The sequence below is a fragment of the Hemisphaericaspora subhashii genome, assembly GCF_019202705.1.
Source record: "Hemisphaericaspora subhashii strain CBS 10753 chromosome Unknown scaffold13, whole genome shotgun sequence".
In the NCBI taxonomy this organism is placed as follows: domain Eukaryota; kingdom Fungi; phylum Ascomycota; class Pichiomycetes; order Serinales; family Debaryomycetaceae; genus Hemisphaericaspora; species Hemisphaericaspora subhashii.
The window spans coordinates 19,241-39,637 of NW_026057288.1; the positions used below are offsets into that span (position 1 = coordinate 19,241).

The 20,397-nt window shown below is 32.4% G+C and overlaps 9 protein-coding genes across 9 annotated transcripts; 6 read left to right on the forward strand and 3 right to left on the reverse strand. All coding sequences in view use genetic code 12, as the record gives it.

The window, feature by feature from the left end:
* Positions 1 to 485: 485 nt before the first annotated feature.
* On the forward strand, positions 486 to 1,028 carry J8A68_002827 (uncharacterized protein; the record flags this gene model as incomplete). The annotated part of the gene is made up of 1 exon (XM_049406618.1): positions 486 to 1,028. The coding sequence occupies one exon, from the start codon at positions 486 to 488 to the stop codon at positions 1,026 to 1,028; it is 543 nt and encodes a 180-aa protein (XP_049263810.1).
* A 735-nt stretch (positions 1,029 to 1,763) lies between these two features.
* Positions 1,764 to 3,875, forward strand: J8A68_002828 (putative ferric-chelate reductase; the record flags this gene model as incomplete). The annotated part of the gene is made up of 1 exon (XM_049406619.1): positions 1,764 to 3,875. The coding sequence occupies one exon, from the start codon at positions 1,764 to 1,766 to the stop codon at positions 3,873 to 3,875; it is 2,112 nt and encodes a 703-aa protein (XP_049263811.1).
* Positions 3,876 to 4,896: 1,021 nt separating this feature from the next.
* On the forward strand, positions 4,897 to 6,252 carry J8A68_002829 (glycerophosphocholine acyltransferase; the record flags this gene model as incomplete). Its single annotated transcript, XM_049406620.1, has 1 exon — positions 4,897 to 6,252. The coding sequence occupies one exon, from the start codon at positions 4,897 to 4,899 to the stop codon at positions 6,250 to 6,252; it is 1,356 nt and encodes a 451-aa protein (XP_049263812.1).
* A 318-nt stretch (positions 6,253 to 6,570) lies between these two features.
* J8A68_002830 (mitochondrial 37S ribosomal protein uS5m) lies at positions 6,571 to 7,626 on the forward strand (the record flags this gene model as incomplete). The annotated part of the gene is made up of 1 exon (XM_049406621.1): positions 6,571 to 7,626. The coding sequence occupies one exon, from the start codon at positions 6,571 to 6,573 to the stop codon at positions 7,624 to 7,626; it is 1,056 nt and encodes a 351-aa protein (XP_049263813.1).
* Positions 7,627 to 8,064: 438 nt separating this feature from the next.
* On the forward strand, positions 8,065 to 9,588 carry DJP1 (Djp1p; the record flags this gene model as incomplete). The annotated part of the gene is made up of 1 exon (XM_049406622.1): positions 8,065 to 9,588. The coding sequence occupies one exon, from the start codon at positions 8,065 to 8,067 to the stop codon at positions 9,586 to 9,588; it is 1,524 nt and encodes a 507-aa protein (XP_049263814.1).
* Positions 9,589 to 9,935: 347 nt separating this feature from the next.
* On the forward strand, positions 9,936 to 11,825 carry LKH1 (bifunctional aminopeptidase/epoxide hydrolase; the record flags this gene model as incomplete). The annotated part of the gene is made up of 1 exon (XM_049406623.1): positions 9,936 to 11,825. One exon carries the CDS (start codon positions 9,936 to 9,938, stop codon positions 11,823 to 11,825), a length of 1,890 nt encoding a protein of 629 aa, XP_049263815.1.
* A 161-nt stretch (positions 11,826 to 11,986) lies between these two features.
* Positions 11,987 to 13,264, reverse strand: J8A68_002833 (uncharacterized protein; the record flags this gene model as incomplete). Its single annotated transcript, XM_049406624.1, has 1 exon — positions 11,987 to 13,264. The coding sequence occupies one exon, from the start codon at positions 13,262 to 13,264 to the stop codon at positions 11,987 to 11,989; it is 1,278 nt and encodes a 425-aa protein (XP_049263816.1).
* A 4,476-nt stretch (positions 13,265 to 17,740) lies between these two features.
* On the reverse strand, positions 17,741 to 18,420 carry J8A68_002834 (ECM39; the record flags this gene model as incomplete). Its single annotated transcript, XM_049406625.1, has 2 exons — positions 17,741 to 18,236; positions 18,404 to 18,420. The coding sequence occupies 2 exons, from the start codon at positions 18,418 to 18,420 to the stop codon at positions 17,741 to 17,743; spliced, it is 513 nt and encodes a 170-aa protein (XP_049263817.1).
* A 251-nt stretch (positions 18,421 to 18,671) lies between these two features.
* J8A68_002835 (uncharacterized protein) lies at positions 18,672 to 20,075 on the reverse strand (the record flags this gene model as incomplete). Its single annotated transcript, XM_049406626.1, has 1 exon — positions 18,672 to 20,075. One exon carries the CDS (start codon positions 20,073 to 20,075, stop codon positions 18,672 to 18,674), a length of 1,404 nt encoding a protein of 467 aa, XP_049263818.1.
* Positions 20,076 to 20,397: the final 322 nt, after the last annotated feature.

Below are 20,397 nucleotides of genomic sequence, written 5' to 3' on the forward strand. Positions count from 1 at the left end.
TTCAATAGAATTTTTGTCACCCGAGCGTAAATATTTTTTTTTTGCTTTTCTTTGCTTCCCACTGTTTAAAAAAAAACGTTTAAAGCAAAAAAAAAAAAAAAATAATGATCAGTTTTACACGACCTACCGATTTACTTAATGAACTACTCTTGATCTTTCAAATTAATCACTTTTATCCCGTAGTATGAGTATTTTAAAGTTTATTGTAAACACAGCTCGTTGATTGTTATATCATGAGGGATACAACCTTAGGATCTCAAGAAGACTTTACTAAGAATTCTATTGAGTTTCTACGCGTCTTTTTTTGTTAGAAATCCAGTACAAAAAATCACGTGACTTATATGCAGGCTCATCGTTTTTGTTTTTTTTTTAAAATTTCTGTTTAATTACATACCGATTTTTCAATTTATATTAGAGATGAGCCATACCAATAATCTTTCTCCAGTTTATACTACAATAGAACATATATACCAATATTACAAGAAATGCCATTAGCACTTAACTTAAATAAAGTTACTAAGAAATTATCCAAATCAACCGGATCAGTTCATATAAAGGGTAGGAAATTTAAACAAATAAATCGAGCTACATTAAGAGATAAGAAACTTACAATTAAGAAACAAAAACAATTAGAACAAAAAGAGAATGAATTATCAATAGTATATTTCTTACAAAGGATTGTAAATGATGATGATGATTTTAAAGTACAAGAAACTTTTAGTTTAGAAGAAATTAAACAATTTATTGAATTATTTTTAACAAGATTTGATGATGAATTAGAAGAATTACGAGCTAATAGAAGACCAGGTAGACCAGCTACTAATAGACAACAAATATTAGAAGAAAAAGTTAAACATGATCAACAAATTTATGCAACTGGGATTAAAGTACCTGATTTATCTGATATAGAAACAGTTAAAAGATTGAAATTATGGAATGGTACAACTGGTGGTGCTACTGTTATGAAATTTATTCATATTTCAGAAGATATGACTGAATTTCCAACCAAAGAAGTTGAAATGAAGTAGAGTTTGGTGTTATAGAAAAATGTATATTAGTAGATTTGAATAAAAGACCCCAGGGCAATTTTTTTCTTCCCATTTAACCACCCTGCCAATATTCCGATATTCGGCGATATTGTTAATTCATTAGAGTGGGGTATGACCGATGTCTCCGTTCCTTAACGTTTCTTTATAAATTGTTTTTATTTTTCTTTTTGCCAAGAGTATACGTAGAAAGTGGATGTTAGTCATGAATTGCTTTAGAGGAAATGATTTACCCTACGACCGACCACACCTCAGAATGCATGTGGTAAAATCAACTAACAAGACTAAAGAAGATAATCATATATTAGACTGTAGTGAAGTTGAACACATAACCACGTTTTTATTTTAGAATAATTACATACATTTAAGAGGGGCACAAGATAAAATAAACCAATCCAAGGTGCCGTATCTCTATATGGATTTGTATTGTTTAAGGATTTGCGTACTGCATATAAAATTATCTTTTCCATCAGTAGTGGATTCGATTTCTTCAATCATTAAATTTGTTACAACAACCAACTTTCTCTTCCTTCTCTTTTAATTTATTTATATAAATTCTTTATTTTGATTGGAGGGATTAGAATTTATAACCATTTCAGTATTTTATTCTTTTACGTCATCAGCAGTAATAGAATAATAGAAACAAACTGGAGATTACATATTATAGAGAAACACAGCTACTCATTGCATTTTTAATAGACAAAGACAAATGTCATCATGAACATCACACTGCTATTTGATTATTTTCATTATCCTATAAGTAAAACAAAACCATATACTCAATATCGAAAGTATGTCACTTGTAAATATTCAATAATCTTTAATATCATATTAATCTTATATCTTATTGCCATTGCCATTTATAAATTATTAATTCGAAGAGGTTATAATTTAACAGTTCCAATATCAATTACGACAACAACAAGAATAATTATCTTTTGGTCAATCTTACTTTCATTCTTTTCATTAGTTGAAATAAATCATGGAGATTTGATCTTTTTAGCAAAAAGATTAGGAAGATTATCTGCCAATTGTTTATCATTCACATTGTTTCTTACATTGAGACCGTCATTGTTACCAAATACATTATATTTAACTTTGTTACCGTTACATAAATGGGTATCTAGATTGATCATTGTTCAAGCTGTCATTCATACAATTATCTATTGTAGATATTATCAATTTAAACATTCACTTCATAAGATTTTTAGTGTGGCTAATTTATATGGATGGGTTGCATTAATGGGATTTATAATTATAATTATAACTTCAATCCTGAAATTTAGAAATAAATGGTTTAAAGTGTTTTATTTCAATCATTATATATGTAGTTGGATAATTGTTTTAAGTTTACAATTTCATGTTAGACCTTTAAAGTTTACACCATTTACAATCATTAATATTACTATTCTAGTATATCAGATCATTTATCGATTATTAATCACCAAGACATCAGAAATTGGTGATTTTAAAGTTATTGATGTCTCCCCTAATCTTTCATTAATTGAATTCCCTAATAATTTAATATCCAAAAAGGCAAACAAACCAGGTGCTCATATAAGATTAACTAATTATCATCCAAATTGGTTAATTAGAATCTATAAACAATATCTAATTCCAAATTATCATCCATATACATTAGTTTCATTACCACAAGATAATTATCAACGATTAATTATTAGAAAGAGTAAATTCATATTTGATAATTCTCGAAAATATTCTTTAACTGCTAGTTTTGATCCATTTTTATTATTTATAACGAATTCAAATAAGAATTTCACAATTTCAAAATTATCAATTAATACTAAAAGAATATTAATTGTCATTGGAGGTTCAGCTATTTCATTTGCATTACCTTTGTTGAGAGTTATGAATTATCATGGAATACCGGTGAAGATTATCTGGGTTATTAAAGATTATCGAGATTTAATTATTTTGAAATATTTTGATGGATTTATTCATGGTCAAGATTTTGAAATATTTATTACTGGTGATAAAGAGATTCAAAGAAGACAAAGTTATGCATCATTTTTTAGACCAAATAATCATAATGATCTTGAATTTGGAAATGAAGATGAAAATACTCCATTGATTGATCAATGGTGGGAAGAAATAAATGAAGTTCCAGGTAGTTTACATAAAGAAAATCAATTGGAAACGGTAGAAATAAACATCGATGAATATGAAGAAGAAGAAGAAGATGATGCATGTACTCGCGATTTCCAATTTCTGAATTCAAATGAAACTGATGAAGACGAAGACGATTATTATCATCATGGAGGAAGGTCACAAGAATTCGAGGTTGCTTTTGACTCACCTTCTCCAGATATGATCCCTTCATCATCTTCGGTATCTCCATTACAAAAAGATTCATTAATACCAATAGGGATCCATTCTCACCAATCAAGTACAAGTCATAATAATCATTCTGATGCATTATCTAGAAAATCAAGTGTAAATGAACCATTTCAACTTCCAACATCAACTACGGTATTTTCAAATTGGCATTTACAATTTAAGCAAACGGTTAAATTATTGAAATTACAAAATAAAATCTATAAAGGTAGACCAAAATTAGGTCATAGATATTATAATTGGTGTATTAATGGTGAAGGGTTTACTCAATGTTTAGGTCCAATATTAGATGCAAATAATAATTTTGTATGTTGTAAAGATGTTTTGGGTGCAAATAAAAAAACTGAATTACCTAAAGGAAATACTGAAGATGTTTGGGTTATATCTGCTGGACCAAGAGGATTAGTTGATAATGTGAAGGTATGGGCTAGTGAAAATGGTTTGAAATTCCATGAAGAAGCTTTCTATCTGTAGAGAAAATCTACTACTAGTTACTATTGTAGGTATATAGAGAAGGTTCGATGGTTCTATTATAAGTTTCTATTATAACCTTCTAGCATAATGTAAAATCCTTGCATGCTAATTTTTTATTTTACTATTTATAATCCTCTCGCAGATATCCTAAACCATTATTTGAATCTTTTGCATCAATGGTTTTGTGCATAGTGGAATCCCTCCCAAGGGCCCTGCAGGATTCTATGCATAAATCCGCTTTTTATTCACCACAATGATAGATAAACCATTTGGGCGGAACTTCAGTAGAAGACACAATGGTGAAACGTGATAAAATTGAAAATGCGACATTTTATATTTGCAGCCACAAACAATAAATCATCAAAAAATTCAGACACTTTTTGTTGAGAATCCTACTTCCATGCATGGTCAAAAAAAAGTGTCTGATTGTCCTGAATTAAAACAGGTGTTTATCGCACCGTTGATCATTTCAGAAATTTTCACAAAGTCAGAGGAATGAAAATATTCCCATTACTGCTTTGGTAAATGTACCAGAAATTCTAGCAAAGTATGATGCTACCAAATGCCTCATATATGGTAGCTCTACGGTTTGACAATTGCTATTACCCGTTCCTAGAATTGCCTTCTCGAATAATGTAGATTCTTGCCTATTACGTAATTGGTTATTTTACTATTTACAACCGCTTAATTTATTATTTGATAATTACAAAACGAACAATACATTACAATACAACGGCTATTTCAATGGGTGGCAATTAATTTAACATGTGGGCAACTTTTACAATCTTTGTTGCTACCAACTGCTCATCCAACAAAATTCATGTGGTGGCCCCAAAAAAAAAAAAGAAAAATGGCACGTGCATTTGCTAAAAAAAAAAGTTGTATCATTTAAATTTTGAATAATTTCTTATCTAAACCTTATGTAAATACTGTGTACATGTACCAGAGAATAACCAGGCTACAAACTAACACCATCTTTTAATCCAACCCCCCTAATTGCTTTTGAAAGGTATATCTTCTAATGTCACTAAATGATTCAATAGCAATGCAACAAACAACTTCCTCAAAGAGTTCGATGACGTCAACAGAAACACAACAAGATGATTTTGATAATTGGGATGGATATACAAGTAGTTCATCTTCTATAGGAGGATCAGTACCTACTACACCAAATCTACTTGGAACAGATTCTGGTAATAATGTTCCATTCATTGATTTATCTAAATTATTATTTGTAAATGATTTTGATTTTGGATTTAATAATGATAATAATTTAAAGAAGAGATTTGATGGTATTAAATTAAAGACAAAAGCAAAGTTAATTAAATATCAAAATTCTAAAGAATTACAAGATTTATTTAATGAAAAATTAAGTAAATTTGATAAAAGACTTCATCAAAATTTACAAAGTAGTTCAACTGAAAAGTTATTTTATGCTATATCATTATTTATAATTGCAAGTGCTGGGTTTATAATTGGTAAATATCCAAAATATTTCCCTCATTTTCATACTTTAATATTCGTGGTTTTAATGCCAATTAGATTTTATAGTTATTTTAAAATCTCATTTCAATATTATTTGGCAGATTTATGTTATTATGTTAATTTATTATTAATGTTATTTATATGGGTGTTTCCACAATCTCCAAGATTATTTGTTTCAGTCTTTTCATTGTCATTGGGGACATTATCATTTGCAGTTATAACTTGGAGAAATTCATTAGTATTGCATTCAATTGATAAAACAACTTCATCATTTATTCATATTATGCCTCCAGTAACAATGTTTGTCATGGTACATGAATTACCAGCTGATTATGTATTAGAAAGATACCCCGGGATTGCAGCAATTGATAATTGGAATTTGTTATCCTCAATAATTTATACTTCAATTTATTATACCATTTGGCAAGTATCATATCATTATTTCATATCAATTAGAAAACATGAACAAATTAAACGAGGTAAAGTTACTTCATTCCAATATTTACGTAATAAGAATAAATCAACTACTTTAGGGAAATTTGTTAATTCATTACCATATTTTTGGATGCAAACTTTAGCATTTACATTAATTCAATTTATGTATCAATTATTAACAATGGCGTTTTGTCCTATATGGTTTAAATATAAACATGCTTGTGGATGTTTTGTAACATTTATATTTATTTGGGCAAGTTATAATGGTGCAACTTATTATGTTGATATCTTTGGTAAAAGATTGGAGAAAGAAGTTGATAAATTAAAAAATGAAATTATAAGTTTACAACAAGAGAATTCAAAGTTACAGACAACAACAACAACTACTACTGGGAAACCAAATGATATTCATAGTGTTTTAAATGAACCAGTTGATATTTCAACATTACTGAATTAATAATGATTTAACGTTTTAATGATTGATTCCCCCCATCCCCCTAGAATCTTCCCTTTTGTCATAAATACCCTTAGATAGGAATATATTTTGTATTTTACTCTCTTTCCCCCCATACTTGTACTTTGATTCAACTACTAGACATAGTTGGTTAGTTCGTTGGTTGCAAAAAACCAGAAGAACGTTGATAATCCGGGTAACAGAATTTGGGAAGTAAAATTTTTTTTTTCTTCAATCCATTTTTCATTCTCTGTTAAGGAATAAAATTTTCATTGAACCAATAGAAAGGAGTTATTGAATCATCTTTCTACATTGTGAATTATGCTTAAATCAGTTGTCATTCCTTTCAGAAGAGGGTTAGCCACTTCTGCAAGATTGTTGCAAGAGAGTGCACCAAAAGCAGCAGCACCAAAATCAGCAGCAGAACCAAAAACAGCACCAAAAGCATCAACATCAGGAAAGCTAACTAAAAATGAAACTAAAGTTGATAAACATCTTCAATTATTATCTCAATATTATAATCAAGACTTATTAAAATCAATTAAAATTACTGAATCATTGGTTGAACCTAAACCATATTTACAATTAAAATTAGATCCTAAATCAAAATCTAAAATTGCCCCAATTGATAAAGGGGATATTTATCGTAAAAGTGATCCAGTTTGGGAAGAACCTATACTATATCCAAATCAAGGGGAAGGTAGAACACCATATCCTGAAATACCACAAGTTAGATCTCCAGATAGACCAGATTTAAAATTACGTTTAATGGAACCTGGAGAAGAGAAAAAGAAGACAATTATTGCTGGTGGGGTTAGAACTCCAAGAAAAATTGCTGAAGAATTATCTGATTTAACTGGATTAGATTTTAATTATTTGAATAGATTATATGTTCGTCCATTAGTTATGAAGCGTGTTTCGTTGAAGACATCAAAGGGTAATATTCCAAATTTCTTTGTTTTAACTATTGTGGGGGATAGAAATGGGACTATTGGATTAGGTATTGGGAAATCAAGAGATGGTATTCGTACTGCAGCATCAAAAGCTCATTGGAATGCTATTAAGAACCTTACCCCAATTGCAAGATATGAAAATAGAACTATTTTAGGTAGTATGGAATATAAATTTCATGCTTGTAGATTAACATTTAAATCTGCTCCAGTTGGATTTGGATTAAGAGTTAATAGAAATGTATTTGAAATTTGTCAAGCTGCTGGAATTAAAGATTTGAGTGGTAAAGTTTATCGTTCAAGAAATCCTTTAATGGTTGCTCAAGGATTTGTTGAAGCTTTAACTAGACAAAGATCAATTGAAGAATTAGCTGCAAATAGAGGTAAAAAGATTGTTGATTTAAGAAAAGTTTATTATTCTACTTGAATAAGTTGTACATAGTTACCACCATACACATAACTCTTTTACTTTCTGTATATATACACTACTACTACTTATAATATAATGTTAACCATAGTAATAGAATTGTCACATGGTAGTGCTTGATAATTGACTTGATTCACACGACCTCACCATTTCCCTCAATTTTTTTTTTGCCTTCTGTAGTCTCCACTATTAATTATTTTGTTAGTTAATTTCTTCTCTCTTCTCTCTCTTTCCCCTGTGAAATATTTAATTTACAACTTTGTAAAGATTGAAGAAACATAACAATTTTTATTTAATATCATATACACAATATCATTATAATATTATATACAAATTATAACTTCCATATATTTAGAAGGAAGAATACAACACATTCTCAAAATAGAATTTATATAAATACATTTATACACACACATATTCAGTCAAACATAAGAGAAGATGGTAGTAGATACAACTTATTATGATTTACTTTCAATTCAACCAGATGCTACTTCATTAGAAATTAAGAAAGCTTATAGAAAAGCAGCAATAAGACTACACCCAGATAAGAATCCTGATGATCCAACTGCTGCTTCTAAATTCCAAGAAATTGGTGAGGCATATCAAGTACTTTCAGATGAATCACTTCGAAATAAATATGATAAATTTGGAAAACAAGAAAGTATCCCAAGTGAAGGATTTGAAGATCCTGCTGAATTCTTTTCTATGATATTTGGTGGAGAAGCATTTAAAGATTGGATTGGAGAATTAAGTTTATTACTGGAATTATCTAAATCTGCTGAATTGGCAGGATACACTGAAACTGATGAGAAGAAACCATCTGATAATAAGGACAATAATAATGGTAAAGCAAATGGCGAAAACCACCCAGCAAATGAATATACCTCCACTCATAAGGACTCGAAATTATTATCCCATACTGCACATGATCCAAGTAATGATGTATCAATTAAACATCAAACTGAAGAACAAAAACGTAAAGAAGAATTGGAAAAGTTTGAAGAAGAATGTAGACTTAAAAAGATTGAAACTAGAAAAGAATTATTAAAGAAATTAATTGAAAAATTATCACTATATACAGAAACTGATATGAAAGATGATATAGTTGAATCATTTAAAGGTAAAATTAGATATGAAGCTGAATCTTTAAAAATGGAAAGTTTTGGTTTGGAAATTTTACATACTATTGGATCAATTTATAAAACAAAATCCAAAATTTTCTTAAAGAATCAAACATTTTTTGGTTGGGGAGGTTTATGGTGGTCAATGAAAGAAAAGGGTGGAGTTGTTAAAGATACTTTCAAAACAGTTTCTTCTGCTTTGGATGCACAACGTACTATGGAAGAATATTCTCAAATGCAATTGGATAATGAATATCATGCCAAAAAGGAAGCTGAAGAAGAACAAGCAAAGAAGAAGAAGGAGGCAGAAGGAGAAGGAGAAGGAGCCAGTAGTGCTACCAGTCCACCAGTTACATCTGAAGAAGATATAGCTAAACTTGAACATGAATTGGAACAAGTCCAGCAAGAAATAAAAGAACATCAAGAAGCAAAACAGCTTTCTCCAGAAAGCAAAGAGAAAATACCTCATAAACATACTCCTGAAGAATTAGCCGAAATGGAAAAGTATTTAATGGGAAAAGTATTGGCAGCCGCTTGGTCTGGATCTAGATATGAAATCCAAGCTACTATTCGTGGAGTTTGTGATGGACTTTTAGAAGATAAAGAAGTTCCATTACAGAAGAGAATAGCAAGAGCCAAAGCATTGAGATTGGTTGGAGAAGTATTTAGTTCTGTTACTAGAACTGAAGCTGAAGATGAAGAAGCAAGAATATTTGAACAATTGGTGGCTGAAGCTAGTCAAAAGCGAGAAAAGAAGAAGAGACGTCCTAGTAATCCACCTCCACCACCTCCGCCACGCAAATCTCATGAAACAACAAGTGCTGAAGCAAATGCATTTTAGATTATATGCTCTTTCTCGTTTTATAGTTCATTAGTTATAACTCTTTCTCACATACTAGTTCAGCAATACATTAATTCAGTAATACATTAATATACATTTCATATCTTGTAACAATGGGGTTGACACTTTTTTGACGTTTTGTGCTACTACGGGAATTTGCATCGCTTCGCATTATGCCGTTCTATTCCATCCCTGTAAATGGCACGAAAAAAAATATCCCCGTCTTACGCCGCCCGCCATCCCGTTCCATCACCCCACAGAGTATGGAAAATTTTCAACTTTCCTATAAGTACTTCTTCTTCTCTCTAGACCAATAACCTTGTCAATATCAATTTTATAGATTAAACATGAGTTCCGAATTGATTGAAAAGATCCGTCAAAGATCTCATGAATTAGATCCTTGTACTCAATCCAATTATTCCAAGTTTGATGTCAAACATACTGATTTATCATTATCGGTGTCATTTGAAACCAAGACATTAGCTGGGGTTGTTACATATACACTTATCAATAAAGATGCATCTAATGAAGTCATTCTTGACACCTCAGTCTTAGATATCAACCAAGTCAAAGTCAATGGCAACTCTGCCGAGTATAAACTAGGTGAATTGTCAATGTATGGTACCCCATTAATCATTCCTATTGATTCCAAACAACAAGAAATTCAAATCACGGTTGAATATAACACTACTGACAAATGTACCGCTATTCAATTTATCCAAGGTGATACTGGGCCCTATATCTTTTCACAATGTCAAGCTATCCATGCCAGAAGTTTATTCCCCTGTTTTGACACTCCAGGAGTTAAATCACCCTATAAATTCACCGCAAAATCACCACTGGTCTGTACGATGTCAGGAAGACCACAACCAAGTTCCCAAAAAAACATATATTATTTCGATCAACCAATTCCAATTCCATCCTATTTAGTTTCAATCACTTCCGGAAATCTTAAAAAAGCCCCTATTGGTCCTAGATCTGATGTATATAGTGAAGAACCAAATCTTGCTGCATGCAAATGGGAATTTGAAAAAGATATGGAAAATTTCATTCAAATTGCCGAACAATTAGTATTTGAATATGAATGGGAAAGATTTGATTCATTGGTCTTACCTTCGAGTTTCCCCTATGGAGGGATGGAAATCCCTAATATGACTCAATTGACTCCAACTTTGATTTGTAAAGATAGGACTCAGACAAAGGTTATGGCTCATGAATTGGCCCATTCTTGGTCGGGGAATTTGGTGACGAATTGTTCTTGGGAACATTTTTGGATGAATGAAGGTTGGACTGTTTATTTGGAAAGAAGAATCGTGGGGGCTATTGCTGCCGCAGAGGCTAAGCTGCAAGGGAAGGCTAATCCTGAAGAATATGGTGAACAGGTTAGACACTTTAATATGATTATTGGGTGGAATGGATTAATTGATTCTGTTAATACTATGGATCCGAAATTTACTTCATTAGTTTGGGATTTAGAGAATCAAGACCCTGATGATGCATTTTCAAGAATACCTTATGAAAAGGGATTCAGTTTCTTGTTTCATTTAGAATGTAAATTAGGTGGGTTGAAAGCATTTGATCCATTTATTAAGTACTATTTTAAGAAATTTAGATATACTTCATTAAATTCAGCTGAATTTGTTAAAACATTATATGAATTTTATGAACCATTGGGTAAAGCAAGTCTTTTGGATAGTATTGATTGGAATACTTGGTTATTTGGTTCTGGATTACCGGAATATCCAAACTTTGATACTACTTTAGCTGATCAAGTTTTCCAATATGTTGAAAAATGGGTTACTACAATTCAAAATAATGGTGATATATTACAACAATTTTCAGAAACTGATGTAGAATCATTTGAAGGTGAACAAGAAATGTTATTATTGGAAACTTTGACTGAAAAATTCAAAACTATGAAAGTTTCTCCAGATTTAATTAAGAAATTACCGGAAATTTATCCGAAATATAACAACAGTGGTAATGGAGAATTTATTTCTCGTTGGAATGAGCTTTTGATTAGCTTTGGGAAATACAACGCAACTGATCCCATTGTTCAAAAGTTTGCTAATTGGATTGGTTCAGTTGGACGTATGAAGTACGTTAGACCTGGTTATAAGTTGTTAATATCTGGCGTTAGTCTTGAATTTGCAATTGCAACATTTAAGAGATTTGAGAATAATTATCATCCAATTTGTAAAACGATGGTAAAGAAAGATTTAGGGTTGGATGTATAAAGAAAGGGAAGGTGTGTATATTCAAATGTAGGGGTATTTAATTAGCTGTTATAGACATCCAAATACTATGTCAATTATTTAAAAAGAGTTTAAATTAATGCCATTGAGTCTCTTAAAGTCCGAAACTTATCTCTTTCACTTGTCGCGGTGCTCGTTGAAACTCAAAAAGAAAGTTTAACTACTTTTGGAGACATAAAACGCGTTTTAATAACCTTGTGGAATTCAAGTGGTATTACGCGAGGTTGTTTTCGACTTCTATCAACAACTAAAACCTGTCTAGCTCCGACAACCAATTCCAACAAAGGATAATCGGCAATCTTTATAGATAAAACATCCTTTAAACCCCTGGTGAAATCCTTTTCTCCATGAGAATCTAAATTTGTTTTCCAATACAGACATCCTTTTCTATATCCTTTTTCATCCAGTGCTTCTAAACCCAATACTTTCAAAGAGTTTTTGTGATGAGAAATCGCTGCTTTAAATTCTGGAGTCTTATATTCATCAAATAAACCTCCAAGATGAATTTCACGTAACGAATCACGAGGTAAAGCACAGATGAATCTCCGCAGTGCTGTCATCATGAACTTTAGTTGTAGTACTTTAAGCGAAGTAAACTTCCTCGCGTGTGGAAAAAATGATTGAACGAAATCAGATCCCGTGTAATCACTGTATACCAGCATTCGAGTAATTTTCAGAAGGTCGAGACATTCCAATAACTCGTCAGACTCGGGACCCATACTGAAAATCAAATCTTTAACAGCTAGTTGAAATGGCTCTAAAGTCCAGGGAGCATGAACGATCTTCATAGTTTCCAATTGTTTGAACTTGGAAAATTCGGCTCCATTTTCTAAGCTCAGGACGTACAAATGCTTTACCCAAGGTATATACTTGTCAGGAAAGGGTTCATTCGAATCAACCACCCAATGATACTTAGATGGAGAAGTTCTTTGAGTCTTTGCTACCCATTTCTTAATTTCATCCGATGTAACGCACAAATCGCAAAATACAATTTGACAATTTGGAAATATTCTAGTAATTGCACCCAAACCTTCAACTGATATGAACTTTTCATTATCAAACATGATTTCTTTCAAAAATTCTGGTTTACGTTTTGCACTTGAAATCATATCACCAAATTTATCCAGCAGAATAATTGAATGATTCATATAAAATGGAGTATATAACTTTTTAGGAATATTTATAACGGAACGTGCCTTAGCTTTTTGATAAACATAAATTGATCTGAATAATTTAACTTTACAAGCTGTTGTGAAATGACTATGAGTCAATGATAAATGGAAAGTATCTACTTGATTAAGATGTTCTAATATAATAAATAAAATATCATCTGGAAGTAAAAGTATTCCCCCGGGCTTTTTATTATTATTCTTATCAGGAGAAACTGATAAATGTTGAAGCTGTTCAAATCCGAATTCCATGTGATTGATTATTATTATTTGTTCTCCTAAGTTTGCTTCTCTAATTGATAACTCGTCGTACTGCAATTGATAATCTGAGATTGAAAAATTCAAATGGAAGTGAAAAGAAGAAGAGTCACGCAAGAAAAAGGATTTGATAAAATTTTTAATCTTCCTTTTCTAAAAAAGGTTTGCACCCAAATTCAAACCATTGATTTGATATCATAGGGAATATTAACTAATCAATCAATCTTAAGCTTTTGGCACAAGTTTATTAGAAAAAAGTGACGCACTGAGAACACTGTACTTCCTGGGTCTTATTTGCTGCTCGATGAGTATTTACAAAATGTGAAGCTTATTCGATGATGCTTAGTTAGATGCATGATAACACTACAAATTCTAAAAGAGAATAGTAATTCATTTTAGTATATAATATAAGAGTGGTAGTAATTTTAATAGACTGATGTCTAAAATTCACTCTAAAATACACCCTACTCTAACATCTAAAACATGTCTAGTTTTTAAGAACACGTAGAATTGGTTCTTGGGAACTCGGAATGTGAGTCAATTTTTCAATAAGAGCTTGCCTTTCCAGAAACTTCTTCCACTATTAACTTAACCGAGACAGAGTCAAGAGTTCTTGAACCTATAATTGAGGTAGCATTACTAATTATGATTGTCAAAGACAGTGTTGTAGCAGCCTGAGGAGTAATAAGTATTTCTTCTTTGAACATTCAAAGGCACAATGGCCTTTTCTGGATTAGTTAGATTGAGTAAGAACCCTAAGGGAGAACCTTGAGTAATTGATGGGCTTATTGCAACATGTAAAGAAGGAAATACATGATCTTAAAATTCTTAGTTTTTTTGCAATCGGGTTGCAAATTTTTATACTCTGTTTCGTACAGAGCATCAGAGTAGGCAAAGATACTTATACTCTACAGAATCTAAAACAAATTTCATATGCGTCACTTAGCCGATGTCATCTACAAAGTATCTTCGTTGTTATTCGATGATCTAAAGTGTATGTATTTTTCAATTACCTTTCTCAAACACCTTATTGTCCACCAAGGGGCTTATTTCGTTTACTTATTTAAGACACATTAGAACAAGCTATTGAAAAGCAAACATGTCTGACCAATACTGGCAAGTTAAACAATATCATCTGTATCAATATGGCTTCTCAATTCATAAAAGATCTGAAACATAATATCATATGTCATAGGTATGGCTCGAACATTAGATCCCAAATTGCAAAAAAAAATCGACAAAATTTAGAGCTCAAACGTTAACTAACTACACCAAACTGACGCAAGGTGAACAAAAATGTCATAACGAATTGGGCGGGCCTGACACGACACGTGAATATCAGGTGACATTTTGCACGTGAGCCAAATCATGTGACCAATTTCTAAATTGGGGTTAATTCGACACTCCCATCTGGTATAGCTAAGCTAGACATATGTATGGATTATACTGTCATATATCTAGATGATATATGCATTAAACAAAGAAAGAAGCAGAGTGATTTCTCTGCTTATGAAAGAATTCATATATGAGCAATTCCTGATCCCCCAACTCAAGCAAAACCTCTGATATTAACCACAAGATATGGCCCAATGATCCATATGAAGTAGAGAATGCCATTGTCGGTGCTCTTCATTTTATTGGTATTTGAAAACCGTGTCTGATCTTTGCTTTTGTGGTTATGATGTTTACAAACACAAAAAGAAGTCCACAAAAAGGAATTTCTGTGGGCGGCTAATTTTCGACCCTCCTCCAAATTGCTTCAAATCATATGGAAAGTGATCCCCCTTGTTATACCATCACATTCTGACGTTCATCTATCAATTTAATTAACATGTGGTTGAAATATTGCTTGTTGAAATATCTATTTGTGGTTGAAAAGTTTACAAAAAGAAGTCCACAAAAAGGAATTTCTGTGGGCGGCTAATTTTCGACCCTCCTCCAAATTGCTTCAAATCATATGGAAAGTGATCCCCCTTGTTATACCATCACATTCTGACGTTCATCTATCAATTTAATTAACATGTGGTTGAAATATTGCTTGTTGAAATATCTATTTGTGGTTGAAAAGTTTACAAAAAGAAGTCCACAAAAAGGAATTTCTGTGGGCGGCTAATTTTCGACCCTCCTCCAATCTGCTTCAAATCATGTGGAAAGTAATCTCCCTTTTCTTGCAATCACATTCTGACGTTGATTTATCGATTTAATTGACATGTGGTTGAAATATTGCTTGTTGAAATATCTATTTGTGGTTGTAAAGTTTACAAAAAGAAGTCCACAAAAAGGATTTGCCCTCAGCGGCTAATTTTCGACCCTTCTCCAATTCGCTTCAAATCATGCGGAAAGTAATCTCCCTTTTCTTGCAATCACATTCTGACGTTGATCTATCGATTTAATTGACATGTGGTTGAAATATTGCTAGTTGAAATATCTGTTTGTGGTTGAAAAGTTTACAAAAAGAAGTCCACAAAAAGGAATTTCTGTGGGCGGCTAATTTTCGACCCTCCTCCAATTTGCTTCAAATACTGTGGAAAGTAATCTCCCTTATCTTGCAATCACATTCTGACGTTGATCTATCAATTTAATTAACTTGTGGTTGAAATACTGCTTGGTGAAATATCTATTTGTGGTTGAAAAGTTTACAAAAAGAAGTCCACAAAAAGGAATTTCTGTGGGCGGCTAATTTTCAACCCTCTTCCAATCTGCTTAAAATCATGTGGAAACTAATCTCCCTTATCCTATCCTCACATTCTCACGTTGATCTATCAATTTAATTAACTTGTGGTTGAAATACTGCTTGGTGAAATATCTATTTGTGGTTGAAAAGTTTACAAAAAGAAGTCCACAAAAAGGAATTTCTGTGGGCGGCTAATTTTCAACCCTCTTCCAATCTGCTTAAAATCATGTGGAAACTAATCTCCCTTATCCTATCCTCACATTCTCACGTTGATCTATCAATTTAATTAACTTGTGGTTGAAATACTGCTTGGTGAAATATCTATTTGTGGTTGAAAAGTTTACAAAAAGAAGTTTACACGCAGAAGTTCACAAGCACTAGTTTACAAATGGAAGTTTACAAATATGGTTACAGCTTGATGGAATCACTGGTTCCCCTACCTACACAACACCCCAGACCTCATGCCCACTACCTGCACCACCCATTTACCTCGTCCTTCACGGACTAGTTCCTTCCGTCGTCCATTCATTAGCTCATTCAGTCAGTCAGGCAGTCATTGTCCCTTCCTTGATTGTCTCCATCCTTCAATACCATCTTATTTCTAGCAGCTTAATCCAACAAAGAGAAGCTGCAAGGGTTGGAAAGGTTGCACCAAACCTTCCAATATTCTGAGAAAACCGTCGACAAAGAAGCAGCAATTGAAAGGTTATATTTTGAACTCAGTTAGTGACAGATGACTGGTTAGATGGAATAGTATAAGAAATAAGTGAAGAAGGATGGATGGATCGACGAAGGATGACGGAAGACAAATGAAGTAAGGAATGCGGGATACAATGATTGATTGACTGACTGAATGAATGAACTAAAACATGAATGGAATAAGAAGAAACTATCTGTGACTGGAAGAAATTAATGAATGGATAAAGGAATGAACATGCAATGAATAGATGAATATGAGGCAACAGGTAGTCGACAAAACAATATTATAGATGATACAAGAAGTGAATGAATGAGTAATGAAATAATTGACAGAAAGATGTGATAATATAGAAAGAGATAATTAATGAAAGAAGAAAAGAAAAAGAGAAAAGAAGAAAAGAAGAAAACAAAAAAATTTGAATTCTAGGGGATTTCAGGTCTATTTATACTGGAGATTTTTTTGCAACCACAAAAAATTTGCAACCAAATCTGCATGATTTTTTGCATACTATAACAATTGCATAAGCACAAACAAGCTGATACACAAAACAAAACTCAGGCGTATTTGAAAAGAGGGGTTTGTAAATTTCTATCAAACTTAGTAACCACAAAAGAATTCTAGAATCTCCTAAAATTCCTCAAGGTGAACTTTTGAAATTCATATTTTGGTTAAGTATCTTCAATTTACTGTAAATGTACTGTGGGCTGTATTCCAAGCATACTTTCTACAATTGAACACTAACTGATTGGGATTTTATTTGTGGTTCTACGTGTTTGGGATTGGAAAATTTAATTTACACCTAATTCTGCGCATCTACCAGATCTAGACAAGGGAGACTAGATTCATTGGTTTTATGCATAATTATTTGTGGTTGGCATGTGTACAAAAAGAAGTTTGCAAACAGAAGTTTACGAATGTAAGTTTACAAATATGATTAAAACTCTATAAAGTCGCCGATTTGGTGATCATGCCATCATATTTTCCACCACCTGCATCGCATGCTCCATACTACATCATTTGCGTATCCATGCCATTTACTTATTTATCTATTCCTTCTCTTTGACTAGTTCCGACCGTGGTCCATTCATTAGCGCATTCAGTCAGACAGCCATTGACTCATTCCTGAAAAGGACTTTTCTAAATTATCAATCTGTTGATTGATTTCCTTCTTGATGGACACTGGATCAATATCTTGTGGTTCACTTGGTGTTGAATCGGCAGTGCTGTGAATTGCAGATTCATGAGGAGTTAATACTTTATAAACGTTCAAATAATCGTCAGTCAAAATAGTTGATCTTAACAACTTAATCAAAGTTGTTGATTCACCCATTAGTAATTCATATATGATATTCTTGATAAGATTAATGATGATTGATCTATCTTTACTTTGAGCAATTAATAATTCTACAATTGGTTCAATTGTAATTCCTTTAAATATTGGTTCAGTATACATCAATTCCCAAGGATTTGGATCAAGCTTTTCATCATGGGTTATAATGAAATCAAATTGATTCCATAATGATTCTAATTGAGTTTGATCTTCTGTTTTATCATAGTGGATATTAGGATTGTTATGTATTTCTCCAAATCTACTTACAGAATAATAACACCCTTTGAATAAGGGTTTTGGGTGATGTAATTATTGGTGAATTGTAGGGCATTTCCTCCAAGATAATTAAAACTTGAAACATCTAGGAATTCTATCCTATCTGTTACAAGAACTCGTAGCGAATTGGGCGGAGATGTTGTCTCCTATCACGTGAAAGTGGAAGTCATGTGATAGTATTATTCGGCCGAAAGAATTACAAATCCAGAAATAGTCCAGAAACTGCCGGCAAGTGCCTGATATATGTTTCGGTATCTTATAACACGTATAGACTAGCATATATCATATTCTTTAGTGTATATCATTGTTTCAAAATGTTTGGAGCGGTGTTTTCAAAGAAAGACTACGAAATGTGTTGCAAAAAAGTGTTAATTTATTGAAATATCTAATGCAACCTATTCATAAACTGCTTACCCTTTGCTCATGTTTCAACTGGTTCCTTGCCATCGGTTGTACCACCACCATTAGACTTAGTTGATCTTGTCTTGCTTTGTTTATTATCTTTGTCATTGAAAAATTCAAGCGGAACCAAACGAAGTGGGTATGGAAGTCTATCAACAATTAAAACTTGTCTGGATCCTACGATCTTCTCCAACATAGGATAATTGATTGGATCAATGGATAATACATGTTTGAAACCCCTTAAAAAGTTGTTCTCAGTACGAAACTCGAAATATTTCTTCCAATACAGACATCCTCTTCTATATCCAAGTTCTTCCAGTGAGGAGAAGCCCAAAACCTTTAAAGAATCTCGATGTCGATCAATTGCTCTTTCGAATGCTGGAGCAGTGCATTGGTAGATATCAGCACCAAAATGAATTTCAGTCAAGCTATGTTTGGGTAAGTGATTGAGGAACGTTGTCATAGGTTCTCTTTCCATGTCAATGTGCAATACTTTAAGTGACGTGAAACCAGAAGCATTGGCAATATATCCTTGATCGAGTGCTGTTGTAGATGTTCGAATTATCAGCAATTGAGTAATTATCCGAATATCAAAATACCGTAAAAAATCCGGAGAGGGTATATGGACAATCGGACAGACAATCGTTTGCATGGGAGGAGGATTCGCAAACCCGATATGTTGCTTGATTTTAATACTTTCCAACAGTTTGAATTTTGTGCTAATGTTGGGACATAATTCCAAATCCTCCACGACCAAATGTTTCACAGAGGACGTAAATTCCTCAGGAAAGTCATCTTCCAGCTGGATACTTAACCAATGATATTTGGAAGTTGTGGTATTTTGTTGCGTTATCATCCATGCATTGGTATGATGATATGACATGTCACCAATCACAATAGCACATTTTGGATTTGACTTTTTAATGAAATCCAAACAATTTACTGAGACGAAACCTGGGTTACTGAACATTACTTCTTTCGTGAGTTCTGCTTTATAATAGATACTTGAAATCATTTTAAGAAAGCTGTTATGTCCAATTATTGTATACTTCATATAAAATGCTGTATAGAGCTTTTTAGGAATGTTTATACTTATTTTCGGATCAGTTTCTTGATAGACATAAATCGATTTGAACAATTTTGCTCTACAAACTTTCTCAAAGTTTCTATGAGTCAACGCTAGATGGAAAGTATCCATCTGATTAACATATTCAAGTACGATCAGTAATATTTCATCAGGTAATAAGAATATTCCTCTAGGTTCTTTGGTATGGGAGTTTGTCTTGTTTGATAATTTATGTATTTCTTCGCGTAATAATTTAAGTTCGTTTCTTAGTTCATCAATTTCAGTAGATTCACTAGTGACAGCAGTAGCAGTAGTACCATTACTGCTAGTCTTTCTTTTTTTGGATCTGGGTGGCATTGCTTCGAATTGGTCGATTGTCCAAAAATCAGTTTTCCAATAACCACGAAATTGATTTGCCTAATATTTTACTATTATGAGAAATATTTGGGTGAAGGAAAAAATAGTACCAAAGAATCACACCCTTTAATATGCTAGATAGAGAGAAAGAGAGAGAGGGAGGGAGGGACAACAAAGCTGGAGGAACGAGTCCCTCAACTTCCCACAATTTCCTTAATTCACGAACATCAGAGACTATCTCATTCCAAAAGACATCTGAATTTGTATAATTCATGTATAGTTAAAAGACAGACACTCTACTACCGTATTACTTCTGTCAGAT